The sequence below is a fragment of the Parasteatoda tepidariorum genome, chromosome 1, assembly GCF_043381705.1.
Source record: "Parasteatoda tepidariorum isolate YZ-2023 chromosome 1, CAS_Ptep_4.0, whole genome shotgun sequence".
NCBI classification, from domain to species: Eukaryota; Metazoa; Arthropoda; class Arachnida; order Araneae; family Theridiidae; genus Parasteatoda; species Parasteatoda tepidariorum.
Genome location: NC_092204.1, coordinates 679,150 through 691,290, shown reverse-complemented (window position 1 = coordinate 691,290; position 12,141 = coordinate 679,150). Strand labels below are relative to the sequence as shown.

General features: G+C 27.9%; 1 protein-coding gene across 4 annotated transcripts in view; it reads left to right on the top strand.

Moving 5' to 3' along the window:
• Positions 1 to 10,459, top strand: part of LOC107457188 (uncharacterized) — a 70,691-nt gene extending 60,232 nt beyond the window's left edge. For 3 of the 4 annotated variants that reach the window (XM_071179810.1, XM_043053625.2, XM_043053624.2), the window contains 3 exons: positions 126 to 297; positions 6,470 to 6,583; positions 9,895 to 10,294. In XM_071179810.1, coding sequence (XP_071035911.1) covers positions 126 to 297; positions 6,470 to 6,583; positions 9,895 to 10,191 — 583 coding nt within the window. In that variant the 3' untranslated portion in view covers positions 10,192 to 10,294. Of the gene's footprint in view, positions 1 to 125; positions 298 to 6,469; positions 6,584 to 9,894; positions 10,295 to 10,333 lie in introns of those variants that run through there. The other variant, XM_071179856.1, reaches the window with a different exon arrangement.
• The last annotated feature ends 1,682 nt before the right edge of the window (positions 10,460 to 12,141 follow it).

Sequence of the window (12,141 nt, the reverse complement as noted above, 5' to 3'; positions counted from 1 at the left end):
CAAGAAATATTTTGAACGCACTATAATTTTAATACTTATTAAAATACCAAGAACAANTATATATATTGGAAAATACATTTCTACAAACTTATTTTGATTGCGAAATTTGAATTACTTTCCATCAGTGTTTCGCAGACAAGAGAATCTGATGCTGATTTGCGAGTTGTTCTTGAGCAAAGAAGAATGCAAGAGAGAGCAGCAACTCAAAGTAACAACTCCAATCTATTTCAGTCATTACTGAAAATCATTGAGACTATGCCATCCATGATGTTTCTCGAACTTGTTCTTCATAGAGTAGTATGTATTCGAGTTTCTTGCAATTTTTATAACCATGTCAAATATTGAGTTTCCATTCAAGAAATTTAAAGATAGAACAAAAATGAAAAGGTTACCCATAGCTGCCAACTCTACTTTATTTTCTGGTAGACCATTGGATTTTGCCACTTTCTCCTGGTCTACTGGTTTTAATTAAAATTGTTAAAATCCTGGGTTTTGTACATTTTAGAAAATTTCCTGAAATTGAGTAAGTTTCCTGAAAAAATCCCTACTGAAATAGAATTTTTGAACAGATTATTGCTTGCTTGCTTGAATATTTCAACAAGTGTTAATAATACATAACCTCATTTATAGAAATCTGTTCAAAACTTGTTTTGTTTTAAAATGTTCAGTTTGTTTTACTCATAAATTAATTAAAAAAAAACTTTTAGCTATGTTGGATGAATTAATTGCCTATTAATATTCAAAATTATGAATAAACATAATAGATAACATTTCAACAGAATTTTTCGAATTTGTTCCTAATTTTTAAATCAAATCTGAGAATCGGATTTTTTTAATAAAAAATCTGAATTTTTTTAAAATTGCAGTATTTTTACTTTTAAATCAATCCCTTGTTCTGATCCCCGCAAACACGCTTCCTGTGAATATTGTTCAGAAGTAATTTTTAGGAGCTTTTTATTGGAAAATACTATTGCAATAGCTGATCATTTCACTAAATTGAATCTTAAACAACTATTATTTTTTAAAAAAAATATTGTATTTAAACACTTGCATCAGAAATATTTGTTTATGATGTAGAGTATTATTTAACTGTGTTTTATAATGTGGAGAAGGAAAATTATATATTAATAGGTAATGATTGTTTTTAAACTATTATACCGGCATTCCTAATTATAAAATATTAATAGTATAAATTTAGCACAAAAGATAGTGTTTATAGTTTTGTTTTACTAATTTACATAAATTATTTAAATATATGTCTGTTAATGTTATTATTTAATAGTTATATTTTTATTTTACTCTCGTAATGGGTGCGTATAATTTTGTCGCATATAGTGTTCTTAATTTTTGATTCCTAAGGTTGGCAGCTATGTATGTTTAATGTACAGGAAAATATTACAGTTTTTCTATTTTGATGACTATTAAAATCCCTAAAATTCCCTATGTGTAGAATATTTAGTACATCATGCAACAGTTATCATGAAATTTATGTTATTGCATAAAATGTACTGGATATTTTCCCTATCCATGTTGGCAGCTATGGTTACCACACATTTCTCAGGAATGAATAGATGTAAGAGTGCGACTAAATTTGAGGAGCAAAATGTGTAAAAGTAAAGTCTTAACTAGTATAGATAAGACTTCTTCTATTCATCTTACATGTTCAACAGTCTCTTCCCCCATGGGATTCACAATCAGCCGTGGTTAAGAAATCCGTATTCAGTAATGGTTAAATTGAAGAATTGTAACCAAAAATCAATCTAACGTTAAAGGTCACTGAGATTAAAAATATTAAGGAAAGAGCACAAAAGAAACTTTGCAAATTAAAATTTATTAAAAATTAATCCAGTGTCAGCATTGCAAAATATAAATAATTTGTAATTAAAGAAAATGTTTCTTTTTCAAAAATTTGATTCTGAAAAAAGTCATTGACTTAATGCTCATTTATCTGGTTATTTTTTTATTTATTCAATTCCTACTTATTAGTTCACACTCTCTATATATCTTGTTCAAATTTTCAATCGTTCATAAAATACTTTTTAGTCATCCACTCAAGTTCAAATACATTTCTTTAAACTTGTAGTGGATGATGACACTTGATGTTGATACAGCTTTTTCAAATATTAATTCATTCATTAAATTTAATTGCTTAATTTTAGTTTTAAATTTGACAAAAATTTTTTAATTATTGAAAAAGTAACTAAAACTTGACTTTAAAAATTTGTTTTTTTATATTACTTGTTTGTGTTGTCATTGCACTACGGCAGGGGTCTGTCCAGGTTTTTTTAAGAAATTCCTATTTTGTGATTATTTAGACGTAATTTGTGAAAATTACAAAATATATTAAGAAATCAACACAAAAATATGGTAAAGTAAGAAAATATTTTCAAAAATTGTCACTACAAATCATTTTTGACTGGTAAATTTCTATATTTTTTTCCCCATACATTCGAAAACAATTTTGCTATTGTAAAATTTTGGGTTAAAATTTGCATCCAAACTTCAAAATCCATAAAAATCGTTGTCCATAGTTAAATTTCAACTTGAATTTAGTAAAAACATGCATTTACAGTACTAGTACTGAAAGTTATTTTAATTATGAGAACATTTTGACTGGGTCGTACAGAAAAGGTTTCACAGCGAAAAGAATGGTTCATAAAAAAAATAAAGGTCTATTAGAATAAATTTACAATAGTATTTAATATAATGTTCGAATTTCAACTTCCTGTAAAGTTTATAGAGGAAGAGCCTCATCGTTTCATTTTAAAATATTGATATGTTGTAAATGACCGGTTTGGCTGACCACATTACGCTATCTGACCAAACACGATCTACCTTTTCGTAAAAGACAGCTGACAGAAAAGCTCTTCTTTTCCATAGATTGCAACGAGATTGGGGTTTGCATGAGAACTTCCTTTTTTAAAAGTATTCTGTGAAACTACCGTTTTTCTGAAAGTTTATTTTGTGAAGGTACTGCTAAAGGGTAATAAATTTACCCTAGGCAGACCCCAGTATGGATCCAGGAGTCCTTTATTTCATGTTCGTTTCTGCAATTTTTTTCAAACGCCATTGACTTAAATCAGATACAAAATAATAATAATAGCATGTCCTAACTTGTCAGAAGATCACTATTCAAACAATGTTTAACTGCACCTTTTATTGTAATAAGTGGGTTGAAACAGGATTGTAAGCTTAATTTTTCTGTCTACATATTTTTTTCCTCAATTTTATAAATAATTCTTTAATTGTTTGTTGTTTTTTTTTTAAAAAAAAGCTCCTTTAATGCTCTAGATCTCTTTCTGAATGGATTGATTTTGTTAAGTGCATATTAGTAGATGAACAATGTGTACAGAAGTTATCATCTTTATTGAATCAGTAATCATTTTTATCTTCCAAATTTTCGTTTTCTCCTCCATTTATGTTTTACTTTAACTTATGCAGAATGTGTTCTTCTGTTGTAGTGCAATTTTTTATTGCATATTGTCTGAGAATTTATAATGCTATGTAGTTATGATTTACAATTTTGTTTTACTAATACTTATTGTTTTATTTTTAAGATTCATTTTAATGAAATAATAATAATTGAAATAAATAAGCTTCATTTTTTATTATTTAATATGATATAGATGATTTACTAAAATTACTTTATGTTCCCACAGTCCTTAAAAACTGCTTAATTTTTATTTTGGTGCAAGGTTTATGAAAGTCCTTAATTTTTCAGTATCACTATTGTTGATAGGAACAATTTTCACGTTCAGTTTTTTAAAACAAAAAGTCGTTCTTTTATCACTTAGAATTTGACCATGCATCATAGGGTAGAGCTTTATAGGGGGACAGAAAGGGATCTGCTAATAGGAATGAAGTAAAACCCTAAGAATAGAAGTATCAGAAGAAAAAAAAATTAAACTAGAATCCATAACGAGAACTATTTCCAAAAATCTTGAAGAATTAAATAAATTTGTTTAATATTTTCAGTGAGTAATAAGTCACTGTAAATCTATAGAAAGCAATAACATGATAAAACACCAAGTTTTTTCAAAAATATTTTAAACTTTTTTTCTTGAGTACCAAATAAGATTTGCTTCTAACAAGAAAGTTAAATGTTTGGTAACTATTTATAACTTGTTTTGATGCAATGTCAATTTTTACACTATTATTTTTATTTCTAAAGGATAAGCAGATTGTTACATAAAAATTTAAGTCTACTCAATTAAAAGGTCCCAAACTTTTTGTTATTAATGTCTCTTAGAATAAAATTCAAACTTAGATTTTAATAATCATTTTATTAATTTAACATTGCAACTTAATATACGTTTTTTTTAAAATTTCTATTTAACTTCTAGTTGCTTTAAAATTAGTTCACGTTTTTTGCCAGATTGTGTTGCAATATTATGTAAAGTTAAGTAAATCTAACACATTTGCTGTTTAATAATTATATCAAACCATTATTTTACATACCGTTTTCAATAAATTTTTCAATATTTTTTTACAAAATGTTACCTAATAAGGTGATACAGCATTACTTTATAATAAAAGAATGCCACTTTCAGTTTTAAACTGTTAATTCACAATCATAATAAAATATCAAATCATAATAATAGTAGAGAATAATATGAGGAGAATGATAATGAAATATTATAAGTAAATATTTATAAATGATGAAAAAATAAATACTTTATCAGTATTTGTTAATTAAGGAACCTTATCAATTTTCTGGCCATAAGAATGTGTTGATACCTTTGAAAAATCATTTTCGACCTTTTTATTAACATTTTTTACTGAGAACTAATAAAAAACATATTGATTTGAAAATTATAAATCTTCTCAAACATAATTGTATTTTTATTGTATAAAAATTTTTCATAAAAATATTTATTGCAATAAATTTAAAAAAATATTAAGTGAAGCCTAATGAAAAAAAAAGTGGAATGATTTAAGATGCTTAGATATTAGTATGGCCTGTTTTTACTTAAAATAGGACTTAATTTACCATGACATAGTAAAGAAAAATACTCTCATGCATAACTCTAAAATAACCTTTTAGTATTAATTCTTTTAATGTATACTCTTATAAATGAAATATTTTATTAATAGAAAAGAAAGAATTTTTTGGCGTATCTGAATATTTAGCGAGGTTGGCCCTCAACTGAATATGTGATGCAGGTCTTGTAGTGAAATATAAAACTTTGCGATAATTTTTTCAATGTTTTTCCCAAATTTCTTTATTTACTCTTCTTTCTATTTTAAATATTTGAAAAAGTATAAAATTATTTTAAATGTATGAAAAAAATTGCAAATCTTAATTTCTGCATTTAACTATACAATGCAATTTCAATAAAGTGATTAAAAATGGAATATGGATTAGCTTCATAAATGTCTTTGGGCCTTAACAATCTGAAAATATTTTTAAAAAACCTGACCCGTGTTTTCAAAAATTGCCTGGTCCTACTTTGGCAAGCTCTGTTAATTAATACAATTATATCAGAATTTACATTATAATAAAATGGGTTTCTTTAAATTATTTTTATTTATTGATTTTTTTTTAAAAAAAAAGGTAAATAAATGGCACTGTCACTGGTGGTAAATGTATATTTAATGATAAACAATTGTACTATTTTTTAAGGTCCTTAATTTTTCAAAAAAGTCCTTATTTTTTTTTTTAAAGTCTTTAATTTTTGCTTTGTTAAAAGAGTGGCAACCGTGTTATATAAGATCCACGAATGATCTTTATATTATGCAATTTATGAAGTCAGAAAAACAATTCTAGCAGAAAACAAAGATTATAAATTTTTTTTTTAAGGTATGTGTGTTAGCAAGGCTGCACGTCATCAGGGGACACACCTTTTTAAAATTTGTACTCATTGAATGTTTTTCTGTTTATTTTTTCAAGATTTTCAAAAAAGAGGTCAGCGCTTGATTTATTTCTGAAGCTTTCTTAATGATTTAACAATTATAACTGTAACTTTACCTTTTTCTTATTTGTGGGCGTTTCTTTATTATGTCTTATTTTGTGTACTTTTAAGTCATTATTAAGACTTACTGTCTTAAGTTGCGACATAATTGTTATTTATTTTTCATTGCGATTGTTTGTTATTTATTTTTCATTGTATATACATTTCAATTTTTCTAATTGCTTTTCTTGTTTGATTTTCCATTATGGGGCCTCGAGGGGTACTGTCAGTTTTTGGTTTCATCTCTGACAACAGAAAGGCTTGTTAGCAGGCCCTGGTGAAGTGTTGTTCTGCCAACACACATATCTTAAAATTTTTTATAATTTTTGTTGTTTTCAGCTATAATTGTTTTTTTGACTTTATGTATTAAAATAATGAAACAAATTTGGATCTAGCTGCTTTAAGCGCTTTTCTGTTTTGATTTATTATTTTAAATGTTACTTACTTATTTTGTATATTTTCTGAATTTGTAAATTAGTTTCATTAGACTTAAGCACTCTGACTGTATCTTTTTACAGGAAAAAATGGATCCTACAGAAGATGAGCTTTCTATGTTACAAAAGATTGGAAATCACATGATCTCAATAGTGATGAATAGAAAATTACAAAAACTTTCACCCGATCTTCTCGGTGTAAGTATTTCCTTTAAGAAAAACATCCAACTTAGATATCCCAGAAAAGCTTAATGTTCAATAATTTTATAGGTAAAAAATTTGGTAAAGCAAAAGTTTAATATTATTACTATCATTCTTTATTCATTTTAAAATCAAATTAATGTAATAGTTTTGTGATGACACCAAGTGTGACTCATTAATGAAAATGTATGAATACATTAATTACCTAATGTATATTAAACTTCCAAGCTACTTGTTTTTTATTTTAAAAAAAGTTGCATTGGAAACGATGTTCTTTTATGACATAGTAACTGGGCCTACTAGGAGACAGAATTGGCAAGGTTTATGACAGAATGGATTAATCCACGGTTTAAACTGTCCTGTCCAAAATCCTTTTTTTTTTTCTAATTATGTCACAATTTTAAAAAAAATAGTGTGAAAAATAAAAGGTTAATTTTTTAACAAGAAACAAAATTAAGACACGTTTTGGTTTTATTAAAAAAGTTAATTATTGTTTTTAATATCGCCTTATTTTATCCTTATGCAGAAACATAATTTATCAGTATTAAAAGCCTATTTATTCATATTTAAAGGATAATGTATTCACCTTTGTTGATCAATTGTAGAGCTTTAAAAGTTATAAATCTTTTCCTATTATATTATTTTCCTATGATGTGTTAGAGCTAATTGTATAAAAGGTATCACATATTTATTAAAGTATGTAATTAATTATGTGTACAATGGTTACACATATAGAATTTTTATCTTTTTACCAAAGTTCAAGGTTTTGAACACTTTAAGGCAGTTAAGAACAATAAAACCCATGTACCCAGTCCAACACCAGTTTGGAACATCAAATCAGTTTAGGAACCCTTGCTTTAAGTTAGGAACATCTACAAATCTGGAAAGTCATGATTTTTAGATAAAAGCAATGCTGGGCTTGTAATCCTACTGAAACTATCTATTTTATCTTGATTTAAATACAAAAGAACATCCCTCCCTTCCACAGAGATGATTTCACTAGCCCCAATCCAGAATTCCAAGGTCCAGAAGTTTCAAGAAATCACACCTATGTATAAAAATTCTTGTACATTTTATTTTAAAGTATTAGAACTAGACTTGGCATCTCACTCATTTATATATTATATATAAAAATAATTTCTCCCCTCTATACCAAATGCTGTTGGTTGCGTTTCTTTTTCAGTCTATATAATTCCTTCAAAAATTTTGTGCAATATATAAGTATTTGGTTAATTTTTCTTTTAACTTTTCATGACTGTTAATCAATACATTACAAGAGTAGGCATGTGATTCTTCCACTAACTCACCGATTTCCCTGCATCAATAATTTATTTTCTTCGCTTTTTTTATAACCGCTGTTGAACGGTCGAGCCAATTTTTGGGTTAACGACTACTAGTGTTCAACTCCGTAGCCTTGTAATCTCGAACCCAATCCAGAAAACGAGTGGAACTCATGGATCAAGTATTGGTATCAAGTAGTTTATTAAATTTTTTTAAATTGCTGTGATATATTTGCCCTTTTTATTTATTTGGCTACAAGTAGATCATATTAATATTTAATGTGATATAACGCCATGAAAATTTTAAATTTGTGCATTTAAAAAATTACTTTTCAACCCCCTTGATATCATCCCAATCCGTGTTTTGATTTTATTTCTTTTGCAGTTAATTAAACTGATTTTCTTATGGTTTTCGCAATTCCAATATTACAAGCAAAATTTGAATCGCTCGTTTGAGTAATTACTTTTTGACAGACTTGATTTGTGCAAAATTCGTGTGATGTTTTGACCAGTTTTTTTTTATTTTTACAGTTATTGCTGTTCATTTCTACTTGATTTTTGAAAATCTTGATAATATTATGATACAGAAAATTCAAATCACAAACCTGAACATTTACTATTTGACACATTTATTCTATTGTTTTTTTTCCAAATAAATTTTTCCACAGTTCTCACTATTTTATAAAATAGTAATAACTGTGCATACTTATGAATATTTCTTTAATTATTGCTACTTTTAATACGATATTATTCTGTTTTTTAAATTTAAAATCTTTAAATATGAAGATGCAGAGTATAACAGTTTTGGTTATACCTATCATTTCAATGAATGTCATTATAATGCTTTTTTAAATTTATTGCTGTGTTATTGTCGGAGAAAATAGTAACTTCGTTAAGTCATTAAAAATTCTAGGAATTAGTCATGAATTTGAAAATCTGAAATGTAGCAGATTGACGATAACAACCCTCCTCACATTAGTTTATCAAAACATGATTCTCGAAATGTTCATTTAATGAACCTCTTTTTGATGCATTTGATCCAAGTTACTTTTTCGTGTACTACTGTTAATACTGTGGCGCAGAGAGTGATCTCTCCCGAGAGATTTTACTCTACTGATAAATTACGTTTAATTTCACCTTTTTGATGCATTTGATCCAAGTTACTTTTTCATATACTACTGTTAACCCCTTAACAATCGGTTAATTTTCATGAAAACGATCATAAAAGTGCCTAATTTTTTATCCCTGAAAATTATATAAAAATATGTGTGTGAGCAATATATATATATTCATTTTTAAGTTTTGATTTGTTTTTATCTTGAAATTTTAAAAAAATAAATTTTTAGGAAAAGCCGACATGACTTAGAGCAAGCAGGGAAAATTTAAAAAATATGTGTTTTAAACATTAAAAAAGAATTTTATTAAACTTACATATAATATAAATAAAGATTAGTAATTTTTTCTTGTGTGATAAATTTCTAAGCATGAGATACAGAGGCCAATGTCACAAACTGGACAGTAGTACCGAGTTTCTTCCTAGTTCTGAGTTTAAAATAAACTATCTACAATTATCTTAAAAATATCCTGGTACTGCCATCTGGTGTGTAAAATGAGAAATAAAAGGTTTTCTGGGCAAAAGAAATGAATTAGTTTTATTCTTATTGCCACTTTACTACTGAACACTCCATCTCGCAAATGTCACGGGAGCGAGAAATAGGGGGGCGAAACCTCATCCCATCATTTTCATGGGAGCGAGAAGGAAGGGATTAATGCTATGGGACAGAGGGTGGTCTCTTCCGAGAGATTTCACTGTATTCTTATAAAATTTTGCGATATAATCTATATTATATTGTGAAAAATTTTTTTTTAAATGCTGTAAAAAAAATTTTATGAATGAAAAAGAAGAATCAAGTGATGCAAATCATACAAGCCCTGTTTCTTATCACCATGTAAATCCAATAGTAGTTTTTTTTATTAAAGCTGTGGGTACTTCTCTTTTTTTTTCATTTTCTTCTAATGTGATTTCAGAAATATCAAAGCAATCCAAAACAAGAAGACGAAAGCAACAAGTCTACAAACAATCTAAACAGCTTAATGAATCTTGTGAGCCAATTCAACAGCAAAAAGGCTTCTTCTTCCTTTAATTGGATGGGAGATTCCCAACCGGAAAAACCACCCACCGCTCCTGCTTTCATGACACAGACTCCCGGTTCATTTTACAGCTCTTCTTCAGTCACGCAGATTCCCGGACTCACTTTATCCGATGAAACGCAAGGACTGTACGACGCTTCCTCTTCTTTTAGAAATACATCCTCTTACTATTGACTGTCACAAACGACTTTATATCCATTTAATAAACAGTTGGTCAATTACAGCTCTTGAGAAAATTATTGTACTCTCTTTGATAAAGATCTTTTTATTATTTTGATTTCTATCATTTGTATTGATTAAATTTTTTTTTTCATAGTGTTTAGTGCGTCTACCACTACAAGAATACTATTCCAATTAACTGGTATGTAAAGCGTGTTGACTCAATTCTATGGAACCTCTTCATAGCAGTCATTGGCGAATATTTTTTATTTGAAAATGAGAGCAGAAAAATCAGGAGCATTTCTTTCCTTTCCTATGAACGAGAAAAGTATCTTTAGAATCCAATTCTGCAGAGAAAAAAATTATTTGCTTTTGTATTTTTTTTTCCAGCTGTTTTATTGCTTCAACTCTTTCTTTACTCTGTTTTTTAAATTTTAATCTATACATGCAGAGTATAATAGTTTTGGTTATACCTATCATTTCAATGAATGTTGTTATAATGCTTTTTTAAATTTATTGCTGTGTGTTTTTTGTTCTTGTGCCGAAATCAGCTGAACAAAACAATGGCATATTGGGGGAAATCAGCCAAACAGAACACTATAATGTTGGCAGAAATCAGCCAAACCATTATGCTATGTGGGCAGAAATCAGCTCAAAAAGCCTAACTACACTCTATATAATGTTACATAGGCTATTTTCCTTTTGTTTCTTATATGAAATAAAAAAAATACTTGTTCATATTCGGGCAAAAATAGAGTGCTCAGTACTTACTTAAACTAACGTTGACGCAGTTCCGCTTCTAGCCATTCTACGTTCTAATTCTGATAACTCCACCCTCTCTCGGCGGATTTCCACGCTGCATCAATGTAATCCTTATTCACCAAGAATACAATTATAATTAATCAGTTGAAATCAATATAACAACTGTGTTAGCTATACATTTTTAAACGCGCAGAATCTCATTTATTCTAAATGTTTCGTAGCCATGGAGTCAGCTTGAACTATTGTTCTTCATTCAGCTATTTCTTGTCATAAATAAAAGTGATATTAAAGATATACAATGAGTTTTGAAGAGAAAAAATATTACCTATTGACAAGATGGGTCTTGGTTTCAACTGTGTTCAAAAGTAATAGTAAACAGTGCGCATGCGCCCTCTTTGCATGCGTTGCTATGGTGACATGTGCTGTTTTTATTTTCACTAACAGGCATTTTTAATGTATTTACATAATGAAAATAATGACTGTCTTGACGGTGATTTTAATATAAATTTGAATAATAAAGAAGGAGAAGTATTTTGTGACGTCTTAAAACACGTATATAGCCAGGATAGGATTTGGAAACCAATCCGACGACAAACATCAATGGAGACAGTTTTTGCAACCCATGATATTGAAATGTTGTGTTGTTTAACGGAGTCAATGCAGATAGAAAAAGCATTTGACCAATGAGTAACCAGTGATCCTAATTAGGCGATCACATTTTCTTAAATTTAACTTTGTTTCTAATTAATTTAATACCAAAATAAGATAATACAATTTATTATCTGTCTACAGATGTTTTTTTTTTTAAATAATTTTTTACCCAAGTAATTTTTTCTTCAAACACATTATTTTAATAGAAATCATTTTAATAGTGGATAGTTTTGTTGTAAGTATACCTATAACAACTCTCACCACCTTGCCAAACGCGTTTAAATCGTAAATTCGGCGAATGAAATTGTGTTTTGGCGTAAGTATTGGTGAATGATTCCACTGGAAAGAAATGTATATATACATTTAACCCGATCATCAAAATCACGGCAAAATGAATTTTTCCAAACATATCATTGTTTTTTATTCGATTACAGTAATTTTCAGTAAATCGAACTGGGTCCAAATTATATAAGCCTGAAACAAACTACAGTCAAATAGTTTTCTATGGGAAAAAATTAATCATAAAAATTTTTTTAAGATTTGCATTTGGAG